This window comes from Citrus clementina, unplaced genomic scaffold, assembly GCF_000493195.1.
Source record: "Citrus clementina cultivar Clemenules unplaced genomic scaffold, Citrus_clementina_v1.0 scaffold_4, whole genome shotgun sequence".
Lineage (NCBI taxonomy): Eukaryota > Viridiplantae > Streptophyta > Magnoliopsida > Sapindales > Rutaceae > Citrus > Citrus x clementina.
The window spans coordinates 11,990,381-12,016,775 of record NW_006262274.1 but is presented as its reverse complement, the minus strand read 5'-3'; the positions used below and the strand labels follow the sequence as shown (position 1 = coordinate 12,016,775).

Below are 26,395 nucleotides of genomic sequence, written 5' to 3'. Positions count from 1 at the left end.
ACACCTAAAAACACAACAGGTAGGAACCTGCCAATACTAAACTGTAAGAAAGTGACTGACATAGCAAACGAAAACAAAGATACACCTGCCAAAAGACTCTATGTCATTCCAAGAAAGAGTCTAAGATTGAATCCAACTGAAATCCCAGTGGAGATGCCTGATGATTTGTTATAAGGAAAAAAAAATGGCAACCCTAAACATCAAGGCACAAAAAAAATTTGACCTTTGAATCAACAGAACTACATAATGATATAATAGAGATAGGACATACAGAAGCTGTAAAACAGAGATAGGACATACTGCAGTGCGATTCTGTCAATGGATGCTATAGGAGTAAACATAATCGAAGTCTATATTGCGTAAGTGATTTATAATCATTCTAGTTTTATGTGTACTTTTTATGGGAGTTCCAATTAATGGACTTAAACATTGTTTGTCTATTGTTTATCAGGATGTTGTATGCTTCTATTCTCCTTAGGAAAAGAGGAGTCAAACCATTTGGATTCGTTCATCCGAGTCTGGTTTCACTAGGCGAAGAACGTAATCCTACTGCATCATTTGACCTTAGGGCACGTGGAGTTTGTGATCGATTAAAAAAAACAAAGAATGGACAATTCATCTTTATGCCTTATAATCCCTAGTATGCTCCTTTAATACTTTTCAGCTCATATTAATTTCCTTTCTTGCCTTAATTTATTGAAATTGCTACCTTAATGTTCTTTCTTTTGTTATAGTTATCATTAGGTGCTAGTCATCTTTGATGTGTTGAAAAAGTAAGTTTATTATCTCAATTCTTATGGGGGGAGATCCTGATGATGATTTAAAAGAGCTCATTAATGTGTATGTTCATTTTCTTTGATTACCATTGTCAATATAAAATTACTTTTACATAGTTTACAGATACTTTGTTACAATTTATTTTTGTATACAACTCTATCACAATGTTTATAGCACAAGAAGGTAAAGAGAAATAGAATTATAATAAGATTGTCAGATTTGTAAAAGTATGAACTATTACTTTAATTATAATTATATATTACCATGCTTAATTGTTATTATAATAATTTGTGCAATTGCTGATTGTGAATAGGTCCCGCAACAACCAGCAAGTTCAGTCGTGTGTGGATTTTACGTCATGAGATTCATGAAAGACTTGATTAATGACTTCTCTTTACTAATGAACAATGTGAGTTCCTTTATCATAATTTGCTTCATAAAAAAGAACATGTCCTGTGTCAAAGCTTCACTACATAATTTTTAATTTTCATAAATAGTTCAACGGAAAGACAACATATTCTGATGCTGAATTAGATGAAATCTGTATTGAGTGGGCAAACCATTTTTCTGAAGTACTTGCTGTTATGTGAGGTAACCTTTACCTATTATGTTGTTATTGCGAGTTCATTGATGAAATACATTAATTTAGTAGCTATTATTCTATTGCCTAATATTCTAATCTATATGTGGTCATGGACTTTGAATTTGATGAAGGTATATTTTACTTGTGCAGTTATCAAGCTTATTATACTTCTTTGTTGGAATATGATGAAGATGGTGGGTACTGCTGGAGTTGGCTAGTTTTTTTCTTTGTTTGGAAAATAGGTCCTGGATATTAATGTAATTTTACACATTTCGGTTCTTCTTATGTTGGATTTTCACATTTGGGTACAGCTGGTGTTGTCTGATCAGTATTGTTGGCTTCCTTTTGTATTGTTGGAAATGAACTATGTTGCTGGCTTTCTTCATGTTGGTAGAAATGACTCTGTTGTTGGCTTCCTTATGCTACTAGAATTGAACTGATCATGGTTCATTGGTGTTGTACATGTTGCTGGAATTTAGTTTTTATGTTGTTACAATACTCTACTATTTATGTTGGACTTGTCACTCATATTTGATTAAATTATATTTGCTGACAATTATCAATAATTAGTCAATGTTATCCATTTCATTTTCTTTGTCAGTGAATTTTTAATTGCAATATTAGTTTTAATAATCTAATTAATTAGCTAATTTATGAAATATTATTTTCTAATAAATCAATTGCAGGATTTTTATTAAAATGATAATAATTTCATGATGCAAACAAATACCTATTTTTTTATTAATTATAATTTCAAATTTCGAATTAATGGAAAAAAATCATTTAATTATAATTTTCATTTCGCGCCAAATTTAATTTTCCCGCCAAAAATTCAAAATATGGCGCGCAAAATTTTAAAGAAAAAGCTAAATTCAAAATTATTATATTCCCCTCTAAATAAAGTTATGACAACTATGTGACTGGTAATTTCTATCACAGATTAAGAATGGTATTGTTCTGTCATCAATTCTTGATGCTGGCTACAATGACGGTATGAACAACCGTCATCCACCCCCTACTATAACAGTTTTTGCCTATTATAGTAGGCACTTTTTTTTGTAGTTTACGTTTTAAAAGAATTCAGATCTCTATTAGATCATGGTTATATTAATTTTTATCCCTCTTAAGATAAAGTTCTTGGCAGACAACTTTGATATTCAGGTTCCCACCTTGCATAATTGAAGAATGTTCTTCGAGTGAAAAATCTGAATAGAGGTGGGAATTATGTTCAAAAGAAATAGATCATGATCCTAACTTTTCAACAGAACAATTCTTAAAAGATAGTGCATTTGATGATATTGCAACTATTTTTTGGCCTATTATTACTCCTGGCCGAATTGATACTTCTGAGGTCAATTCTAATTTGTTACTAAATCATCAGATGTTGTAACATATAGAGAACTTGTGGTCATGTCACGTGCTATAAAGAAAACTGGGATAACTATCCAATATCCCATCGTTCGAGATTTTTGCAAATATAGGCACCTTAGATGATTCGCCGGATGATCCTGGTGAAGCATATAATGCCATGTGTAAGTTTTCCCTGAAATTAGTACGAAGGCTCTCTGTTCTACACCCTTTGATTTTAAGTAGAGCTTATGGTTTTTATATTATCTATATCATGCATTTAATTTTATTTATGTCTGGTAGCTTACTTATTAAAAAAGAATTATATATTGTGGACATTACTAAAGGCTCAAGTATTGAATTGATTCTGTCTATTTGGAAAGGCCTTAGGCATTTGAGTTGAGAATTTGTAAGCATCTCGTATTATTTTGGATTCGCATGCTTATTGTTTTGCATTATAATCTTTGTGTGTGTTTGCACTTCCATACACTTCAATAAAGCTCTAGTATTAATTGGATTAATCTTATAAATTGAGCTTGTGATACTAGTGACATGTTTATGTGAATTTTCTTGACATCTTCTTGATGGTGACACTAATGAGTATGAGAGGAAAGAAAATCTCCAGCTGCCTCCACAGCTGGCCACGTAGCAGCCTCTTAACCTTGTGGTCTTATTGCTTTTTAGGAGCTAGCAAAAGACAGCTAAGGTGTCGCCTCATTATTCTTCGCCAAAATAAATATATTTTATTCTTTCTCATGATGGCGTGTATTGTTCATGCACTAACTCTAACCACCAAAATTTAAGCTTCAATAATACCCCTTGATGTTGGACGTATTAACGAAAATTGTATTTTCCCTCATGGTGCTCATCTTCTGTCCTTTGAGAGATATACTGCCATGCGGTTAAACGAGCTGACTTTATTTAGCTGACTTTCTTTGCCACATGTCATCAAGTCATTAGTTCATATCAGCATCCAAATTCTCAATACTGCCTTCTACAACTAAATATTCATAGGGTTTAGCCTTTATGATTTTATATTCATCTTAGTCTATTGACAGACATCGTTTGTTGATTGATCCCTTTAGGAGAAGAGATTGTTTTGCAGTAATGAAGGGATTTCAGATTAAGGTTGTAAACTAAAAGATGACTGATGCTTGCTAAGTAAGTTCAATAAGTTGATTCAACTAAGATGGTGACAAAAATAATCGGGAGTATGAAATTATGTAAGAATCTAATTCATTGTAAAACTCTTATTCTTAAGAATTGCTTAATATCTGGCTGTAGGCCCGTGGATGTAAGAATCTAACATCCTTTTTCTCTCGTGTTGATGTAAGGAATCAATATATATATATATATATATATATATATATATATATTAAAACATATGGTGAGGTAGTGGTGGTGAGGCTGTGTGAGGTGAGGGAGAGGTGAGACATTTGGCGTGTGTGAGGTGAGGTAGTGGTGAACGTGAGATGAGGGAGGGAGTGGTAAGGTTTTTTTTTTTTTTTTAATTTCAATTACCGGTTTTATAGGTTTTCATTTCTTTCCTTTATTTTATTATTTAATATTAAAAGGAATCTCAGCTATTGGATCCACTCCATTTAATCTAATGCTAATTTTTTATACATGTATGGCGTACATGCATGTACTGTCCCCCCTCCCGAAAAAAAAAAGTCTAGTACTAGATAGGAGGATTAATATAAGCGTTCAACTTAAGCTTATTAAAAGAATCTAGAACATATTAAAAAGTTAGAATAAATACAGCTTTCATCAATCAACTGTTTTTTGTTTTTATTAATATGTAGTCTCATAATAAAAGGCACAAATTATAGTTGTTTTTCAAAAACAAATATGAGCACAAGAGAAATCGAGATAGGAAGCAACAGCATCATAATTCAGGAACTCGACAATTTATGCGACTCAGTCACCGGCCGCCCACTCACTGGTGCATGGCTCTGGGACTCCGCTCTGATTCTTGCCCAATTCATGTCGACACACTTCGACTTTCAAAATAAGTCCGTGCTCGAGCTCGGCGCAGGAGCCGGCCTCCCAGGCCTGACAGCGGCTCGGCTCGGTGCGACCCGAGTTGTTCTCACCGACGTCAAGCCGCTGCTTCCTGGGTTGATAAACAACGTTGAGGCCAACGGGTTGGGAGACCGAGTCGAAGTAAGGGAACTCGTTTGGGGTTCTGACGATCTGAGTCAACTCAGTGAGTTGGGCGAGTTTGATATGGTGATAATGAGTGACGTGTTTTATGATCCAGAAGAGATGGTGGGGTTGGGGAAGACCTTGAAGAGGGTGTGTGGGACTGGGAGGCACACGGTGGTTTGGGCAGTAAGTGAGGTGAGGACACGGACCGGTGACTGCTTGCACGAGTTAATAATGAGTCAGGGTTTTAGGGTTATAGAGTTGACGTGTCAACTCGGTGGGGGTTGTCCGGAAGCATTTGCTGTTTATGAGTTAACACCACCCATGCATGAAGAGAATTTCCACGTGGCAAACACATGAGCCTTAGAAGGCCACTTGTTAACTTTTCCTGTACTTTCTCTTCTTTATTAACTAAAAATTATTATTAATTACTTCTTCCCCCTACATTAAATTAGCGAGTGTTATATGATGAAATATTAAATAACATTTTGCAGTAGCAGACCTACAGATGGGTTAGACTGGTCTATTTAAAAGAAAGAATCAGTTATACCCCTTATTTTTTAAAAAAAATTAATAAAAATAAATTTGATTTTGTTTTCATATATGCTTTTAGTTCAATTACTTTTATGTTTTCATCAATTTAGTATCATCAGAGTTTTTATCTTATATTTAAATATGTTCCTAACTCAATTACTTTTATGTTTTCATCAATTCTATATAACAATAGAGTTTTTATTTTATTTTTAAATATGTCCATAATACAATTATATTATTTTTAATTAAAATTAATAACTTACTTTATAAAATAATTAAATTATATATTTACTGAATAGATAGAAAATATAAGGGAGAAAAAAAATTATTACTGCTTTAATTTACTTTTAAAAATGTTTAATTCAAAAAAATATGTCAATGTAATATAACATTGTCACTAGTATTAAAAGTACCTACAATAACAACATATAGTAACAATTATCAAAATTTTCATAAATTTTTTATGTGAATATTCAGATTTTATTTATTAATTACATTAACTAAGAGGATAAGTTAGAAAATAAAATTTGAGTATTTCAAGAAAATATTTTATGGAAGAATCATCAACATCAAGTTCTTTAAAGAGGATTAGGGTGCCTGACAAATAAACAATGTCAATCAAATACCTTTTTTGCTAAATTGATAATCAAATACATTTTTACTAAATTGATTTTAGTTTATTATTGAAACTTTTTATTAATAATACTTTTATAATTTGAAAGAATGAATAAATTTTAATTGTTTAATTTATTTAAGCCTAGTAATTTAGTACTTGACTTCAAGCATAAAAGTTTTACTTACAGTTTTTAATTGATTATATGTATTGATCTATTTTAGCTTTAAATTCTTAATGAATTTATTAATTCTTATATAATTACATGTTATTAGAGGTTGCAATGTCAGATTCTATAATTGAAAATTAATGTTTTGATATTTGAATTGTCTGTTGTTTTCTACTATTTTTATAAAATCATTTTTGTTTATAATACATATATATCGGGATAAAATTCTTTGTTATCTCCCCTTATTTTACTTCTTTCTACTCATAAATTTTTATATTCACTTCAAATTATAAATTTTAAAGTTTAGCCCGGACTAATATTAAGTCTTGAGTTTGGCCCTGGCATTTTGTGAGGGTCATCAGCATTGAACTTCGAAGTGTGTGAAAATTGTAGTTGACTTTAGATTAATCTGCTTCTTCTGCTGCTCTTTAAGAATAGTAAATAAATTGAATGAAAGGGACAATTATTATTGTTAAAGCAACCTTTGCTCAATAAAGAGCAACTTATTTGTGTATCAGACTTTCTTTTAAATCAAGTTTTTGAGTCTATTCTCTTCTTGAGACAAGTATCTCAAATCATTTAATTCGTGTTGACGTATAATTTTTATTTATTTTATCAACTCACGCAGTCCTTGAAACTCGAACCTAACACCTAAGTTTTAACCACTGGAGCAAGATCTCGGCTACACGTCGGTGGATAATTGGGTACGCGATTTGATTGGTTTATGAAAATAATTCTGTTAAGTCTTTTTCGACCAAACAATTTGGCGAAATAAAATTTGATAATTGATGCCACGAAAAGCTCAAATTTTGACAATGCAACTATTCTTTACCATAACAATAGCATCAATACCATAACAATAGCATCAAATAGGCATCAAAGACGAACCCACAAATTATCACATAAAAACCAATAACATTTTATATACCAACAATATCCATTGCAACGGTTCCTCAACTGGTTACACTTTATAAGAAAATCATCATAGATCATGTCGTCTATTCAATAATATGGTGTAAAGAGTATAAATAATTACATGTCATGACGAAGCTGAAAGGGTCAAGTGATTTTCCTCTGCATGCTGCTGTACAAGAGCATCTAGTGGTAACTTCCTCCGTATAAATTTGGCGTTTGGCTTATATCAATCAAACAAACAGCCCTATTAAGATCAAACCCTTTCGACCATACCATACCATGCAATTTTTCTCTCCCTCATACCAATATTATTTTCTTTTTTTCCCTCAAAACAATAGAAAACTTCAAGCAGGTAATCGGGGTTATCCTTTTCTTTCTCAGCTCCGGATGTGCTACCCATATTGGCACAAAACCCATAGTCACTGTCTGAGAATATAACTTATTCCCACCAAAGCAATCATCTCTATGGATTATGGAGATGATCAAACTGACTTCAAAACTTGCAAAACCTCCATTTTAAGGCAGTTATATTGGGCACACATGACAGCACATACCAAGTTGCCGAATGCAAAGACTATAACCCATCACTTCCAGAAACAACACCTCTGGCCTCTCAACCATTGTAGTGGTTTTTCTGGTTTTGGGAGCCCTGCCCCGGTTGAGGCTGCTGCTGCGGAGACTGCAAATTTAGTGGTTGAGAGTTATAGTGTGCAAAAGGCTGGGAGTAGAGAGAATTCATCATGCCCTGCAAAAAAAAAAAAGGGGGCAACATATATAACTGCTTATTAAAGAGGACAGCGAGTCACAGAGACAAATTAAAATTGGCCAAACTAACAGGCAGAATGCTGTAACCATTTGACCACAATCAGAGCCTATATGAAACTCCATGCTATATAGGGTTGCATGTTCCAATGGATGATTTTTTTGGTGGCCAAGTGTTACTCATATTTGCACTTTGATGAGTCTACCATGTGACAAATCTTTTATCAACCAGTAATGCTAAGGAAAAACCTGAGTCTGAAGTGCATTGGGATTGACCACACCAAAGTGGCTCTGAGATGCATCATCTTGTGTGGGCTCATTATAGCCAGCCTGAGTAAACAGACCTTGTGATCCATGAGCCATGTAGTCCTGTGAGATAAGAAAAATTAGGTAGAGAAACAAACCACAATGATTATACTTATCAAATGATGGGAATTTGAATCAAACCTGAGACATGAAATCATTCCCACTACCAAAACGAGAATATCCTGCTTGAGAATTCTGGTTTAAGAAGTTCCCAGGAAAGCCACCTTGAGCTCCTTGTGTAACATAATCGACAGCATATCCACTTTGAGAAGCCTGTATGCAGGTCAATGAGTCAAGATAAAGAGCAAGTACATATTGGTTACAGGGGTGGGCACTTACAGTCTATTGAGAGAAAACTATATATACTTGACAGGATCTCATTTGCTTACAAAACCCATTTTGACTTGAGTTCTGACCATTTCTAGATATCCTATACATATTTGCTTAAATAAGTAAACTTCCTAAAATCAACTTAATTGGTGTACGATTGAAAATCAGATGCAACAGCCAGTAACCAAGTAAATTCCTAAGTGTAACCAACCACAATGACAAAAACAGCTCCATCCACCCATACAACCCCTTTGCTAACAATTACCACATGGTGTAGAATAAACAAGAAATACCTGTGTAGAGAATTCAGCAACATTATAAGGAACATGCGATCCCTGACTTTTGAAGTCATCTCCCAAGAAGTCCTGCAAATGATAGGTATAAGACATCTATGACACGAACATCAACAACAAAATTCAGGAAACAAGCTAATTGTGCACGATATCAATACCTGAGATAAGCTTCCCACAGAAAATCCATCACGAAATGTTTGACTGGGACCTTGAACTGGCATCTGCCACATAGAACATGCATACTCAGGACATCATGATATCTTGACAGGATTATATTTCTTTAGAAGAGTGAAAAATATTAAAATAAAGAGTCAGTTATATAATTGATGATCAACAGTTTATGAGAAAGGTACAAACATTGTTAACGAATCCAGGCTGAGTTAGTGGGCCACCGACAGATGGTTGGCTATTTGAATTTTCGAGTGAAGGGAAGTTAAAAGTAGACCCGATAGTTCCAATAGGTTGCTGAGTATTTTGTTGGTGCTGAAGATGACTGCCAATCGGAGCACCAGCACTGCCACGCCCAGCTCCAAAACCCCTACTTCCTGGCGGAGGGACATGGTGAACAGCTCCAACCGGTCCATGAACAGCTCCACGACTCGGAATGGCATATGGCTGAGAAGGAGGACCACCCTGGAATGGTGGAAGGGGCACACGAGGCATAGGGAATCCTGCAGGATGCAGGCCTGGTTTATGGGTACCATTAGGCGGACCAGGTGGCATATAACCTGCAATTGGAAATAAATAACAGTTCACCACTGCACTAGTGAAACTCAAAACAAAAAATAAAAAAATAGATAAAAAATCAACAGCCAAAATAAGCAGGTAAGAAACCACATCAACAATTTATCATCAAGCATGTAATAAGACCATATTCTACAGCCAAAGTAAGCAGGTAAAAATCATATCAACATTTTATCATCAGTCTGATAAGACCACAATCTACCCTGATTTGAAGATTGAAGCAAATATGAATTCACAAACATAAAAAAACATGAGAATCATTCAGTTGATGATATACATAAAATTCAAGATTCAAAAGACAAGCAATTGCATACCCCGAGCACGACTGCCTCTTCTATCAGCATTAGGGTTAGAAGTAGAGATATCATTAGGCACAATTCCTGGCCCAGCGCCAAAGAAGAGTCTTCGGTCATTGTAAATCTATGTCAACATACAAAGTTTCACATCAGTTCATGTTCACTCAAAAAAAGGAAAAACATACACAAAAAAGGGGCCCATTCACTAAAATTACGGGCAGATAAACCACTTGGATCCATTCATTTAATCATACCTTTTTTACTTTGAAAAAAAAAATACCTTTTTGGGCTTCTGAAATTGAACCATACTCTGCTTCAAGTTATTCAGAGGTCCCTCAACCAAGCACTCGTGTTCCTGTGGACCATATATATGCAGACAATGGTTTAAAATAAATAAAAAAAAGATAGTAATCATCTGTTAAACTATGACAAACAAATTTAAAACAACACTTAACAATCTTTATATGCTTCTCAAGGAGGAAGTTGAACAGTAGAATAATGATGTTGGCATGATACACATAATTCAAACTAGATACAAACATACTCAAAACATTGCACCAGCTGTTTCAGTAACAGTTGGATCCCATGTGATAGGATGTAAAATACGGAGCCTAGTTAAACCCTTTCAACCAGGAGGATAACTACAGAAAACAAAGACAATATATACCTTATAGTGCGTCAATAAACCATTCCAAAGGGGTTGTTTGCTCAGAACTTTGGGGTTTCCCAGGATGACAATACCATATCGGGCACGTGTTAAAGCAACATTAAGCCTCCGAGGATCATTAAGGAATCCAATGCCCTGAAATGAAGAATCAACCAGTCACATATCCATGCACAACATGATTAATACACATTGTAACAAAATAAAGACCAATGTGCTAGTCAATATCTTGAATCTCATAAAAGCAAGCAATCCAGAGACAAGTTCTGACCAATAACTTGGTAAACAAATAAAAAAATAAAAATTACAAAGGGGAAAGGCAGATAGAAAAGGTATGGCAATTAAAGAATAAGCATTAAACTCAAACTCAAGGAGCATCTCCGACATGATATCGTTCTAACAAAATACATTCCCTCTCTCCCCCCCCCCCCCCCCTGGGCCTTATGAAACAATACCCTTATCTTCTACTTTCTTTCTTTCACTTAGCTAATATGCAGGCTTACTTCTTCGGGAAACATACTTCTTTTTTGTAGCAATATAGCAAGTGATCCCTCTGGATTTTTTTTTTCTTTTCAGGGCTCAGAAACAAGTATATTAGATGCAGGAAATGTACATAGAGGAAGTCCATACAGACAAAAGTCAAAAAATCCCTGAGCCCAAGAACTGTAAATCCTCTAACATCGAAAATTATAACTAAATGAAGTTACACCATAGCTGCTTCCCAACTAATCAAAATAAAGAAGAAAGACAAATCTTTATACTCCGGAGGGATAGAAACCCATAGAGAAGGCCAGAATTGAACTCTGTCCCGAACAAACATGTATCCTCCATCACTTTGTTCTAAAAAATTCTTAAGTTTCTTTCAATCCATAGGACCCAAAATATAGCCATAACTGCGCAATCCCATAAAACAGAAGCCTTAACCCTGCCTTTAAGTCTCAAATTTTTTTTTCCCAAGAGAACAGAAAAGCTTATTGCAGGTGCTGCCCAACTCAATTTAAAAGTCCTAACCAACTTGGACCATAAGAAGAAAGTAGCTGGGCAGTGAAGAAACAAGTGGTCAATACTTTCCAAAGCATTTTTACACAAGATACATCAAGCCGGAGGTAAAGCAATACTTGGTCTTCTCTACTGAATTACATCATTGGTATTAATCTTTCGTTGAGCAACAGCCCACACCATCATCTTCACCTCCTTTGAGGAACTTCAGCTTTCCAGATCAGATGAGGGGGGCAAAAATTGAGGTATAGTCATCTATAAGGATGAGAAATTACAATTTGGTAGAAAAGATCCCTGATTTTTCTGGAGTCCAAGCTCTCTTATATTCTTTTATGCTATCAATATGAACTCTCTGGCAAAATCCCAAGCAAGCCAGAACAGTGTCGAAGCTCTCCGTCATTCAAATTTCTAAAGAATCTAAAGTCCCAACTCCACTGCATTGAAGAAAACCTCACCATATTAGCTATAGAACAACTATGACCAAAAGAAAGACTATACAATCGAGGCCTCTCACCCACCCAAACATCCTCCCAGAATCTAATCTAATATGACAAAAAACCAGCTCTACCCTTCAATATATGCACCCAAGGAAATCTGTGGGATCCTCTATTAACATCAGCAGTATCCCACCCATTTTCACGAGTGCCATACTTATTTTAATGACCAGATGCCAAAAAGTGTTAACTTCCAAAGGTACCAAGCAAGGCTCTATTTCTTTTAACCAAATTACCCCACCCTAAACCACCCCTACAGATGTTGAGACACCATACTCCACTTCATCAAATGATTCCTTTTTCCCTCCCCAACTCCTTCCCACAACAAATCCCTCACAGCCTTCTCTATTCTTTTAGCAATTGAAATAGGAATGTTAAAAAGAGACATAAAGTAAGTTGGCAGGCTACAGAGAACTAATTGAATCAATGTTAACCTCCCACCCCTAGAAAGACGAGATTTTTTCCACCCATCCAATCATTTCTAACTTTTTCTAACACAGGAACCCAAAACTCCACAGCCTTGGGATTCTCTTCTAGAGGTAATCCTAAGAATTTCAAAGGCCAACCTCCACTCTCACACCCCACTGAGGAAACTAAGTCAAGCAGCTTGTTCTCAGAGACATTAACACCAGAAAAAGATCTCTTTGTTAAGTACTCTCAACCTAGAAACAGCACAAAAAAGGTCAACCACTTTAAGAAGGATGGTAAACTTTTCCTCATCACCAAAGTGAAAAAATATTGTATCATCAGTAAATTGAAGGTGAGAAACCAGTACTCCGTCCTTCCCAATCACAAATCCTTCAATAATCTAACATCCCAAGTCCTCTCCATCAATCTGCTTAGCACCTCTACCACCAAAGAGAAGAAATAGGGTCCCCTTGACAAAGGCCTCTACAAGCTTGAATTTTGCCCCGTTGTCTTCCATTGAGAAAAATTGAAAAGCTAACCGATTGAGGACAACCCATCATCCAGTGTCTCCACCTTTGTCCAAATCCTTTGGCTTCCATCATAAAGTCTAAAAAATACCAATCTAAGTGGTCATAAGCTTTCTCAAAAAATTTAAAAACAAAACCAGATTTTCTATACTCAACAGTTTCGTTGGCAACTAAGATAGCATCCAGAATCTGTCTCTCTTACAAAAGCACCAAGCAGTAGAAACAGTTTGCCCTAACACCTCCCTGAGCCTAGCAATGATCTTATAAAGACTAGTCACCAAACTAACAGGTTTGAAATCACTCAACCTCACAGGCTCATTCTTTTCCAGAATAAGACATATGAATGTAGAATTAGTAACTGAGTTCACAACACCAGAATTGTAAAAATATTCAAAAAATCCAACAAATATTGCTTCAAAATATCCCAACAATCCTGTTACACAGCCAAAGAGTATCCATCACGACCAGGAGATTTATCTCTGCAACAATCTTGGATACCCTTCTTTATTTACTCCTCTTCAAAAGGTCTCTCCAGCCGCGAAGCCTTTAACTCAGAAATAGTTGAAACCCATGCTCTTGACCTCATCTTTAGAATAAAGATTCCTGAAAAACTTTAGAATCTCTTTTTCAATACCATTCTCATCTTCCACAGAACAACCTCCATCTATCTCCAATCCGTTGATGAAACTTCTTCCCATTCTTCCTTTCACTATCTGGTGAAAAAACCTTGAGTTGGTATCCCCCCTCCTTGACCCATTGAATTTTAGGTTTTTGTCTCCACATAACGATTCCTCTGGATAGAACCAAAGTAATCGTAAATCTGGAGGTTCCACAATATAGACTCTCAACAATAACTATCAAGAATGTTGAATAATTTGAAAGTGCAATTCAGACAGCCACGCCTACTGTCTATCATTAGATCTGAGCACTTCCATAGTATCCTCAACCATAGCTATTTTGTAAATAACTCCTTGATCCATATATGTATGATAATTTTGCAAATCTTGTTACAATTCTTTTTAACTCGTGACCAGTAACACAGGAAAATATTTGAGAAGATGTAACTTCTTTATAACTTTAAAGGGCCTGTAAAATATAAACTCAAGCACAACATAAAGATGCTGAATTTCCAATTCTCAGTACTCTCATTGGGTAAACTAAAAAATAATTTCCTTAGCCTAAGAAAAAGGAGATTGTAAGAAATCAATAATCAACATGATGAACCAAAGTGTACCAAGAACATCCTGCTGATCATCACAAAACAATAGAAAAGGGAGTGCTTCACCATAACCCTCTATACCAATAAATTATCCATTCAACAATCAAAAAAAAAAAAAACTAAGCGTAGTTGGGAGAAGAAAGATACAAAATAATAATAATAGTACGACTTCTTTGTGAATGGATGCAGGGAGAGAGAAGTGAATCATGAAAAATTTTACTTAGACCACATTGAACATTAACGCGTTGGGCTAAATAAATCAAATCCACCGAGTATTAACAAGTGCAATGACAAATATATCAGTGCGCCATTGACAGAATTTTATACTCATTACACTTGAAGTCACTTTATCTTTCAATTTTAATCAAAGTTATTATCATTTACCGCAGCAAAAATTCTATAGTGCCAATTCATTTTAAGATTAAAATAAATAAAATCCAATGAGTATGAAAAGTGCAATAAGAAACCTATCATGAAGTTTGGACACAGACATCTATAATCAGATAAATCAACCAACCTGATGTTCATTACTCCTCACACAAGACAGGATGATGTAGTCTTTCTCTCTTCCTTGAAATGAATCAACACTTGCAACCTGTAAAATTCATAAATTATGTTCCCATGGCAACAAAAGGTCAAATGTCATTAACTTGCTATTTTGACCTATTTAATACCTCAATTTCCTTGTACAATTGCTGTCTGAGAGCACCATTCCTTGACATATAGTTCACAATATATGCTCTTTGTCCCTCATATGGTGTAATCACCCCGATCTGTAGATGTTAAACTATATTTAGACCAACAAAACACATTGCAACACAATCTAATAAAATTTAAGAAGATTCATCGATATACCTGGCTAGGGACAACACCGCTCCTCAAGAAAGTAGTTACAATCTTTTCAACATTCGCAGCCTCTGTCCGATTTAAATATGATGTTCCGCTGGCACTAATTTCCTCTTGTCCCATCTAACAATATTTGGATTACAGAACATTACCTCAGAATAAAGCCAAGAGCCAAAAAAGTACAATAATGACAAATAAGAAAACAAAAAAAAACTTGTTCAATATGACAACAAAATCATTTTATAATGTTATTCGCAACCAACCAAAACCGTAAAGCCGTCACTTAAGTCAAAATTTTATATTTTGTAGAACATTGAGGGAATTAAGACACCAAAAGAAAAGTATGAAATATTCCACTTGATTTTTGTTAAAACATAATAACCCAGATTTGTATTACATCCAGGAGGATAATGTTGAACTTTGCGATGGAAAATAATAGCAAGCCCAATAGTATGAAATAATCAGATAAGGGTAAATCATGATTCTTCTTATCTAAATAGAGACGTAACCAAACACCATAATCTCATTTATTCCTTAGAATACTATAATACCTGGACATAAAAGAACATGGGTCGATTAGGCACAGGCCAAGGAAAATCAATCCCTGATGATTGCCTTTCGTTGATAGTTACACCATTCTGTAGTGTTCCTTCATAGAAGCTATTGGAAGGAAATTCTGACAAGGATGGGTGCATACGATATTGAACCTGAAGTTGAGGGGAACAGAAAATACTTCATTAGTCAGAACATGACATATCCTACAATCGTGACCTTAAAAGATTTCTGAGAGTTGAGAACACAACATTATTCTGGAATTAAATATTGGTCAAAACAATCCGCAATCAAAGATATACAAGAAGAAAAGAAAAAGGTCAGACCACTTTTTTGAATAATTCCTGAAGATGGATATAAGAGGGGGAAAATTTCAAGAAAATATATCAACAGGAGTTCAGGAAAAAGACAACAGAGAGAATTCATATATGAAACAGCCAAACAAATAGTATCAGCAACTAAAGGAATTGCCAAGCTCTTAAAAAAAGGTCATGCTATGGAAAAATAACTAAAACCAGTTTATAAAAATAAATCACTTAATCTGTACACCAGCTAATTGTTAAGCTTGAGCAATTAGATATAGAGATGCAGGACACTCATACCCCCCCCCCAACAAACACAAATATACGTCCATACAACAAAAGCCTAATCATCGCAGCAATCTTCCAACTTTATAAAGTTAAAAGTCAACAGGTACAAAGCAGAAAGCAAAAGGAAAATAGTACTCACCTGCAATCTAATCGGTTTCAAACCAAGTAAAACAAGGCGCTCAAAGAGAGATTGGGCAAGCCCAGCACGAGCAGCTTTCTTGCACATAATGACTGGACCAAGCTGGCAATGATCACCGACAAGAACCACCTAACATAAAAAATTGCTAGTTAGATGATAAACATGCAATAATGTCAAAAGCATAATAAAAAATTATAATCTTCAGTACCTGTTTTGCCCCAAGTACCAATGGAATAAGACACTCAGGTTCTGTTGCTTGAGTAGACTCATCAATAAGTACCTACAACAGGAAAATGAGAGTAAGTACGTCAAGTGTTTAATGCCAATAAGAAAAACAGTTAGAATATTATTCAACCTGGCGAAATCTAAAGTTTGCCAATCGAGGATCTCCAGCACCAACACATGTGCAACAAATTACGTCAGCGCTCTGTGAAATTTCCCTCTCTGTTGCCCTCTTAAGTGCTTTGTATTTTTTTTCATCACTGCTGGACAGTTCTCCTGTAAATATTTCGAATAAAAGACATTAAAAAAAAGAATTCACAATAGCTGAACAAGAAGCTGGTCCACTTCAGCTTGTAATGTGAATGCACACATGCTTTCCCACTAAAATAGAGCGATTGAAAAGTCAGTCAATGAAGTAGGGAAAGTAAAAACCCAAATAAAAAAAAATGCCAAAACCAAAAGTGAACTAAATCTGTCAAGGAATAAAGAACATGCAAATAAGAAACATAAAATATTTTCGATCCACGTTGAGAAACTTGCAAGTATTTTAGCAAAAATCTAAGGGTGTGTTTGGTATCGTTTTTGACTAGCCGTTTTTTGTTTTATGAAAACATAAAAGTGTAGAACTTGTTTGGTGGATGCGTTTTTGAACCATAAACAAAAAATACAAAAATCAAAAAGTTCTTGGTTTCCACTTTCTCTTCACAAATGTAGAGAATGCCAAATTGGTGTTCTCTACCTTTCTGTTTTTTATCATCATGGGTCCCACACTTCCAATACAATAATTACCACTAAAATCTGGTAGGTCCTACATGTTTGTTAGATAAATGGTTTATTTAATATAATAAATCTGTAATGAAAAAACTGTTATGCATACATTAATAAAAAAACTATATTATTAATAAAAAAATAAATTTAGCATAATTAAAATAAATAAATGTAACAATCAATAAATAAGTTTTAAAATTCTCATAAATCATTTAAATACAAAATTAATTTCTTTCAAAACTTAGGAAATTTACAAAATCATCAGATGATATTTTTCTTAAATGTTGACTAAATTTTTATTTTGAAAACATATTAAAATTAGATACATATATTATTATAGTGTAATTATTGAAATATAATTTTTTACCATATATACCAAATAAGTCTTCATTATTTTTATTTTTCCACACAATCTACCAAATGCATTTTTACCGTTTTCATTTTTAGACATTAGTTTAAAAATAAGCTACCAAACATGTTTTTATTTTTATCAAAAACTAATCATTCTTGTTCTATAAAACAAAATCAAAAACACTATATAAAAAACAATACCGAACGCACCCTAAAGCTTCAAATTTCATCTACACATAAAACATTAGTGATTATCAATGTTCATAACAATAAACATGTAATCTGCAACCAAAATTTGAGAATTGAAAAGACAGACAATTTATGAAGAAAATATCAGTAGCATCTGTGTTGCCAAGACTCTATATATTATCAGTGTACTCCTATTGGAGAATTAACAGCTTAATGAGGCAAGACATTACATGTGTTTAACATTTTGCTACTAAAGTTTAATCAAATACTGAAAAGCTAGAAATGCATTAACTAGTCCAAAAAAGGAAACTCAGACCAAACCTAACTTGAGTAAACATTCAAAAACTTAATGTCTAGCCAATTTACACTCTTAGCAGCATACGCTAAAAGAATCATATTTTTTATTCCAAACTTAATTTCCAGCCAGAGTAAACACATATCTAACTTTACCAATCATGTTGTGCAAGTGATACTGCAGAAAAATTATTGTTCGGCAATCTCTATGACAGCCTCAAAAAATGTTCAATAAAAGAAATTTGCAGTTCAAAAGCAGCAAGTAAAAAGCTGACCTTGTTCATCTTTCAATTGTTGCAACTTGTGCAACTCACTCTTCTCAGATGTGTCAAGATGTCGAACCTGCAATGAGCCATTGTAAATGAATAATGCTACAGGGGAAAGATGAAAATACAGAACATTTAAATATGCTAACAAGTTAACAAACCTGATAGTGAAGGGTTAAATGCTCAACTGGAGAGCTAACAGCTTCCCTTGATTTTGCACAAAGCCGAACAACCTTGAGTATGGAAGAAAAAAATTTAACAAATTGACTTCCATAAACACAATTCAACAAATGAAATGATGTACTATTTATATATACATGTATATTTATCCCATGAATTAAGCATAGAAAATTACGCTGGCAGGTTTAAGAAAGATACATAGTCCTACCTTCAAAGAAATACATTACACACATCTGCATATAATACAATTGCATGAAAAGCAAATGATGCAAGAAGGCAATTATATGATAATAACTAATGATAATAACCAATGACAATGACGATGACAATGATAACAATCATCATTATCATAATCATGACTAAATAAAAAATTGTTTGCAGTGAGCTAGGCCAAGTCTGCAACTAAAACGTAAGTTATATTGCTATCTAATTATCTGTTTAAAGGAAAAGGACTAGAAAGTTGACACTGGTTCCAAAGAATCCTCAGCAAACCATTTGCCAATAAGAACGGCAATTTGAAAATCTTAGAGTAATTATTTACACTAAGCTACAAGCATGTTTGCGTCATTTACCACCACTGGTTTTCCTCTTCTAGTCGAATCACAAATCTACCGCAATCTTCCTTTCTTAATAAAATTTACCATTTAATCTTCCTTAAAAATGTAAAGTCCACGAAAGGCAGAGAAAACAGCCAGGGAAAGAATTACCACGTCAATATAGACTATCATTCTAAGAATTTTGCTACAACTTAATGGAAATATTTTCCTTCTTTACCTTTAATCCAGTGGCACTTATCTTTTCAGCTAGTTGGTCAACAGCCACATTACTTGGTGCGCACACCAAAACCTGATAAAAGTACAAATAATCATATAATTGATGTATATGAAGACAAAAATGTAACATAAATAATTTAAGAGAGCTAACCTGGCCTTGGCCCTGTTTGGCCATGTGATATACAATCGCTGCAGAAGTAACAGTTTTTCCTGTGCCAGGAGGACCTTGAATTAAGCTTATGGGCCTTTGAAGGACACTCTTTACAGCAAAAACCTATCAATGGAGCAAGGTAAGGACCTCTGAAGACAAAAACAACTAAAACAAAATATCTAGAATAAAAACCATAGAAAACAGCACTAAGCGAAACCAAGGCACATTACATAAAACTCGTGTACAAATGGTTAAGAACGGCGCCCTGATACTCAACCTAGAAACAAAACTCATGTACGAGTGGATAAGAAGTCTTTATGATCATCGGGTAACATCCAATGTAGTTAAATGAAAAGAATAATGCATTAACGTATAGAAAAGACTTGCACCCATTGGCAAGGGTACAATTTTGTTTGTCTATTTGTGGCATACAAAATATGAACTTCCACATACTGCTATCTAGAAACTACTGATAATTTTAAAAGATTTTCTTTGGGTCTAGCCACACCATCTGTGTCTCCCTGCGAGATGCATACAAGTAACAAGGGAAAAAAATGTGGCTTAGAACTCTAAACAAACATGAGCAACTCTAAAAGAACAGAGAAAAAAAAGCATAATTCAAGTCTTTGTTGTTCAAGGAAAAAAATAATAATAATAATAATAACCAGGCATTCAATGAACGGGGGTTAAGGCGGTCAATTGACATACCTGAGATGCATTCAGTTCTGGAAGACCAGGTGCACCAAAACGACGAGGCAATGTATTACGAACCATCTGAACCTCAACTTCATGGCCCAACAAGTGGTGGTAAATATACCTGTGAAGAAGGAAGCAAATAAGATAGTTCAAAGGCATATAATGCAAATGTAGAATACATTTGACTTCAACTTCACTGGACAAACAAAGTGAGCTGGAGAGGCCTAAGATTACCACACTCAACCCAGAATATGGCCAGAGCATATAACATTGATCGTGACTAGATGATTCGACCCAGAATGACCAAAGTTGGGCTCATAAAAATATGCATCAAATAAATAGATACCCAGAATATGACATAAATCACTAGTCCACATGACCATCCCAAAATTTAAAGCTCTTAGATAATTTGAAAAAATAGAAAAGAATTCGTGCACGACTATTGATGTTCATATTCTTTACAGTTATTCATTTGAAAGTGTTTAAATGGAAAAACAAATACAAAAAAACCACAAAAGAATCTCTTCCAGGAATAAATCAATAACAAAGAGTATGCAAATGAAACTGAAGAAGCAGTGAGCAGACCTACCCACTAACACTTGTTTCATCAACTGCAAAAGTTTTCATCGCTCCCTGCATCCTATCAAAGCTTGTACTCTTCCACACAAAATCAACACTGAACCCATGATTTATATCAACAGGAACTCCCTGAATCCAATGAAGCAATTAGCACAATTATCTACTAAACTCACCAAAGAGCAGAAGATATAAGCATAGCACACTGCCAAAACTACCTGACTAGCACGAAGCTCAAGTGCAACTTCCTCTTGTGCAGTTAGCTTGATCTGAAACATCGTTAATACAATGTATTATTACATAAGTTAATTCAGAAAATTAAACAAAAAAAATTCCTGAAGGGAAACAACTAACGAATATTGTACACAGAACCTTCAACAAACAACACATAAAAATCACTGAAAAAGACATCAGTAATTACATCTAAAAAGTTTAGAAAGAACATACCACATGCCCAACTGACTGCCATGCTGGATGAGCTGCATCCCCTGAATAACGTAACCGCAGCTCATCTCCAGGTACTAGACGCAACTCATTGTCTTCCTATGGAACAGAAGCAGCAGTTCAACTTCCACCAAAAGAAGAGTTAAAAAAAGGTAAAGCATTACAATAAAACATGAGAAGTTCACAAGAAAAGAAATAGATAATGACAGTAAATTTTAAAAAGACTGAAATAAACTGACTAAGTGAAAAGGACCTTCGGAAAGACAAAATATGCAACACGCTTCTTGTTAAGACCGATATCCCATCGAATCGTGACATTGTCCTTGCTTTGAGATTCTTTCATCATCTATAAGAAAATTAAGACAGTAAGATGCTGCACGATATTCAATATAGTAAAAAGCATTTGAAGAATATCCTGTAGAGCATTTTAATGAGCAAACAATCCAAAGGTTCAAGAGGCATACTTTATCATAGTCAGCTTCAAGCTTGATAAGTGGTGCAAAAACATTTTGATACTGCATGAAATAAGAGAGAAAACAACAACTACAGTTAGCAGCCATAAGACAGACTGTAACTTTCCGCAAAATTCTCATGTCAAAATACCGAATCTAATTTTTGCATCAAACACAGAACCTGATATGCATCTTCATACTTCAAAGCTACAGGCTGAGGCTCATCATCAACACCAGGCTTCTCAAGATCCTCAAGTGTTGCATCAGGATTTGTCTTCCATAGTTCTTCTACCTTGTTTATTTGTTGAGCACTGATCTGGCGTGCTCTCAACTGCTCCTGTTCAGATGGGATCTGTGAAGTGCAATACATCATTAGCAGGTTGAAAAAAAAAGCATCACATCCTAACAAATCAATAATACAACATTTACATACTACATTTATAAAATGAAATTACATATATGTTCCCAAAGACAAAATAAAAAATTATACAATTTGTAAGTAATCCCGTTCAAATGGGATCTGTTAAGCGCAACATGTTGTTAGCAGGTTGAAAAAACAATGAATCACATCATAACAAAAACATCTACATACTGTACACACAGATCGGACACATAAGTTCTTAGAAAATGAAAATATTAAGCAAATTATAAGTGATGATGCAGTAGCGAATCAACAGTACCATGTCATGTTATATGCAAAAGTTTGTATAGATTGCTCATAAGCTGAGTCTTCTCGTAACAAAAAGAAGAAATACCAACCTTAACAAGCCATTGCAAGAAACATCTATCATCAATCAGAGGACACCACTGACTTAAATCCCAATTCATGTCCTTCAATGCATTAACATTCAAGCAAGGTTCCCTACACAGAAGAACAACTACACTTTCTGTCTTGGCTGATATAAAGCCAAGAAGGAACACATTTCGGCATCCGCAGTTGTAGCACTCAAGGATCGTCTCCCCCAGAGGACTGTCTTTATGAAGACAGACTTCCTTGTGTTTTGCTCGCACCTACAAGAAAACCCAATTCAGAGAAATGAGGTGTCCTCCAATAAATGGACCATTAATACACTAGTTTCATTCCACTTGAATTTAGTCAACAGCCTACCATAACCAATCAGTGCCAAATGACTTTGAACAATTACTAACACCATAAAAATGAGAAGAAAAAAAAAAGCACAGAAAGTTATTCAAATTTAAAAGCGGAAGACAAACTGCATAAAAAGTAAAGAAGCAAACTGAGCTACATCAGCCACATGACAAAACAAAATACATGAATAAATAAAAATATTATAACAATAGTAGGACCTTTCTCCTGAGGAACAGAAGCGTTTACATTAAAATTGGAAAACTAAACCCTTAAGATCCTAAGAAATAAGTGTTTATAGCATAAGGGCTTCCACATTTCCACGTCCAAAATTATAAACTTTTACCCTCATACATTGGACCAGATCCTAATAAACAAGTAATTAAAAATACTGGGAACCACCTTGGAACTAAAAATTAGCATTCTTGCTAAGAGAGTAAAAGATAACCTAGATTTATAAAAGTCAGTACCCAGTACCATTACTGAGGCAGGGTCCCCAGTGTGGCGTTCAGGCCATTGTCCTCCAATAAAAGTCAGTGTCCAGTACCATTGAGGAATGTTTTTAATTTTCAAATGTTTTGTTTCTCAGATCATGCGGTGTCCCTTTTGACTCTCTAGTGGTCTAAGTAGACAATCCGTTCTCTTAGATTGAGCACAACTTACCATTGACCGTTACAAGTAAAACATCATTAATAATAAGATGCCTTGTGTGTATTATTGGAAGCTACAAACTACTTCAAAGCCATAATATTATTATTATTATTATTTTCAAGAAAGTAAAAAGAAGCTAAACCGCAACCAGTGAAAAAAAAAAAACTTTGAATTAATTATCTTTCCATCACAATCCCAGGCAACAGCGACAAAAGGGAAATATAAAAGGAACAGTAATCTCTATGTAAATCCTCCAAATCATGAAGAAAATTTCATAGACAAATTTGATTCTCCAACACACACGGAATTTGACGTATTAAGTTACCAGATACATGATTACAGACCTCAGCTCCCAGATGAAATGATCTATCAACAAGGTATGGAACTCTGACTGACATCTGATACATCAATCAAGCAATTATTTTCATGGGCAATCTTTTCACTGAAATGCAAAACACAATCAGAAAGCTACTCATTTTGTCTCATCAGACACTGAATTCTTCGGAACCCCTCTAAATTTTTCAAAAGTCTACGATTGTTCACCAAATGAACCCATCTCAAATATGATGACCCACTAAATGAACCCATCTCAGATATGATGATTTAAATGGTTCTTAATTTCAAAATAAAATTTGGTTCGGTTTAAACCTCTTTCCCGCATAAAGTCAAAACCCACTTACTCTTTAGCCATCCCCAATGCGTAGCCAAATAACTATTTTCAGTATTCAAGATTACAAAACATTTATTTCAGAATAACCATAAGTATAACACTAAAAACAATTTACCTATTACGGTGTGATAATAAGCATCAAAATCGAGAAGCTAGAACCTCAAGCACTCTTCAAACTGAGTTTCTTCCAAATAGTCACTTACAGTCGGCAATATAGTATCTCAATCCTTTTGACTCCAATGCCACAATTAAAAGAGGAAATGGAAAATGTTTGAGACTTGAACTGTCAACTTCATCTCTGTGGTCCTCTTCATGTTTCTTTAATACGGTTTCTCACCAAATATCAAACTCCAAAGTACCATCAATTTTTAAAAACCATGCCTTCAACTCTTTTTTTTTTATTAAATTAAGAAACTGAAACTTGTACTAAAAATAAAAAATCAATACAGCAAAATGGAGCAGCTATCCACTATGTAAGCAAAATACTGCCTTCTTCTAATCAATGTACATTATCCACCAGTAACATGAGATGCCTGAATTTCAATGCACCCATTACATTAAATCCCAGTAACCTGACCAAAATGTAATAGAGCCCACAAGGTAAAAATCCTTGCCCCTAAACTCATTCTGCACTTTTTCTAAGGTTTCCACTCATGCCACCCACCCCCTTCTTTAAAGAAGACCACAAACAATTTTAACAAATCTCCTACCAAGATTGATGTAAGGGGAGTTGACTCCTGGACCCCTTGTTTCCACCACAAGAGGCCTAACAAACAAAATCCTTACCCCTAAATCCTTTCTGTGTTGCTAAACATTTTTTTTTAAATAGGAAAGAGAGAAACTTTTATAGAATATAAGAGGAAAAGGAGGATTACGAACATGAACCAGAGGTCCACAAACTAAAATTTCCCTACAGTGTAAAACTCTGAAAACTATTCAAAACTCCCAGGGAAAACCTTGATACGCCAAGACAGATTCTATGTTCTTAAGCATGTGCTTACCAATAATCCTGAAATACATTAAATTATCCACTCCAACTTACATCAAACTCAAGAACCCTTGATGACCAGAAAATATTATAATACAACAGTTAAACTATGTATCACACAATATCACTCCAACCAGAATACAATTTTAAAACCAAACCATTAGTACAAGGGGACAAAAATGAAATTTTAATGCTCAATCAAGAATTAATCACTCCACATTCTATCACAAATCATAAAGTTAACACTTCCTCACTCTCAGTTCTCATCAACAGCGGAGAATCAGACAAATTAAAAAACAACCATTGAAAAATTAACGGCAAAATACAAAGTAATCCCTTAGTGGTCCATTTTGAGCACAAAACCCACCATAATTTAACACCGGCACTCTCATCCGCTCACAAACAACTACCGAAACAAAAAACTTACCAGATGATTGACTATGTGTGAGCCCGAGGTGTTGCCTCTAGAATTGCAGAACCATTTACGGCAAGATGGCACATTGCAACGAACGACACACGCCGGGTTCGAAACCCCACAGTACCGACACGCGTGCTCGGTAAAATCCGCCTTCCCGTACTCAAATCCCTCCACATCATCGCCCGTCTCCTCAAAACTCAACCCCGCCATCCCCTCCACAATCTGACTAGTACTAGTATTACTACTGTTGTTCGCTCCTCTTTTGGACGGAGATGACGTGGCCGCAAGAGAATCCGAGTGGCGGTGGTGATTGTGATGGTGATGGTGATCAGCGGCAGGAGGTGCGGACCGAGAATCTGAGGGAGTGGCCGGAGTCGCCGGCGTCGTAGGGTCCACCGAAAGAGAATCGGACGGCGTAGGCCAAGATACCGGGGAGCGAAATTCGGGATAGGCGTCGAAATCGGACTCGCCTTGGGTGTTGAATTCGAGGAAAGTGTAGGCGTCGGTCCCGGTGTCCGGCTGCGACGCCGTTTCAAATAGGTTTGTTTGCTGAGAATCCATAGAATGAAAAAACCGAAAACCGTGTAGCTTTATTTGTGGTTTTCTGATTCAAAATTAGGGTTAGGGTTTTTGTTTAAGAGAGTCAGGTAGAAAGAGTAAAATTTGGGGCGAATTGTGTGAGAGTGTATGTTGTTGTGTTTATGAGTTGACGTTACGGTGCGGAAAGAAGAGAGAGAGAGAGAGCGCGCGTGAGAGGAATACCGAAAGATTGCTAGCGTCAAATAAAACTTGCATCACGCGCCGACGTGATTGGTTTAATAGTTGTGGGTTCCGATTCGATGGACCCTTTCAACGTGGCAACGGATTTTCTTTTAATCACAAAAAAGGCACGTGTGACGTGCATGATATTTTGTTACCATTGTTGCCTACGTAAGTTGAATTTTTTTTATTTACTGTTAACTTT

The 26,395-nt window shown here is 35.1% G+C and overlaps 2 protein-coding genes across 2 annotated transcripts; one reads left to right on the top strand and one right to left on the bottom strand.

The window, feature by feature from the left end:
• The first annotated feature begins 4,506 nt into the window (after window positions 1-4,506).
• On the top strand, window positions 4,507-5,260 carry LOC18044008 (EEF1A lysine methyltransferase 3). Its single transcript, XM_006436772.2, has one exon. The coding sequence runs from the start codon at window positions 4,559-4,561 to the stop codon at window positions 5,213-5,215; it is 657 nt and encodes a 218-aa protein (XP_006436835.1). The 5' UTR covers window positions 4,507-4,558; the 3' UTR covers window positions 5,216-5,260.
• Window positions 5,261-7,072: 1,812 nt separating this feature from the next.
• LOC18044006 (regulator of nonsense transcripts 1 homolog) lies at window positions 7,073-26,181 on the bottom strand. Its single transcript, XM_006436770.2, has 29 exons — window positions 25,441-26,181; window positions 22,377-22,628; window positions 21,799-21,969; window positions 21,630-21,680; window positions 21,419-21,511; window positions 21,169-21,264; window positions 20,940-20,990; window positions 20,735-20,853; window positions 20,158-20,266; window positions 19,450-19,572; window positions 19,300-19,371; window positions 18,507-18,578; window positions 18,355-18,421; window positions 16,611-16,753; window positions 16,464-16,535; window positions 16,256-16,384; window positions 15,526-15,681; window positions 14,984-15,097; window positions 14,803-14,901; window positions 14,646-14,723; window positions 10,485-10,619; window positions 10,098-10,172; window positions 9,836-9,941; window positions 9,135-9,505; window positions 8,936-8,998; window positions 8,778-8,849; window positions 8,296-8,427; window positions 8,098-8,217; window positions 7,073-7,831 (listed from the first exon to the last, which is right to left on the bottom strand). Exons 1-29 carry the CDS (start codon window positions 25,990-25,992, stop codon window positions 7,700-7,702), a joined length of 3,825 nt encoding a protein of 1,274 aa, XP_006436833.2. The 5' UTR covers window positions 25,993-26,181; the 3' UTR covers window positions 7,073-7,699.
• Between the last annotated feature and the right edge of the window lie 214 nt (window positions 26,182-26,395).

Bases quoted from the DNA above. Each gene is read 5' to 3' on its own strand.
- LOC18044008 (XM_006436772.2), top strand. From the start codon at position 4,559: ATGAGCACAAGAGAAATCGAGATAGGAAGCAACAGCATCATAATTCAG.
- LOC18044006 (XM_006436770.2), bottom strand. From the start codon at position 25,992: ATGGATTCTCAGCAAACAAACCTATTTGAAACGGCGTCGCAGCCGGAC. The intron at 20,267-20,734 runs GTAGGTCTGCTC...CCTTCTTCACAG, and splicing joins GATGAAACAAGTGTTAGTGG to GTATATTTACCACCACTTGT. The intron at 8,999-9,134 runs GTTTGTACCTTT...TCTATGTGGCAG, and splicing joins AGCCTGGATTCGTTAACAAT to ATGCCAGTTCAAGGTCCCAG.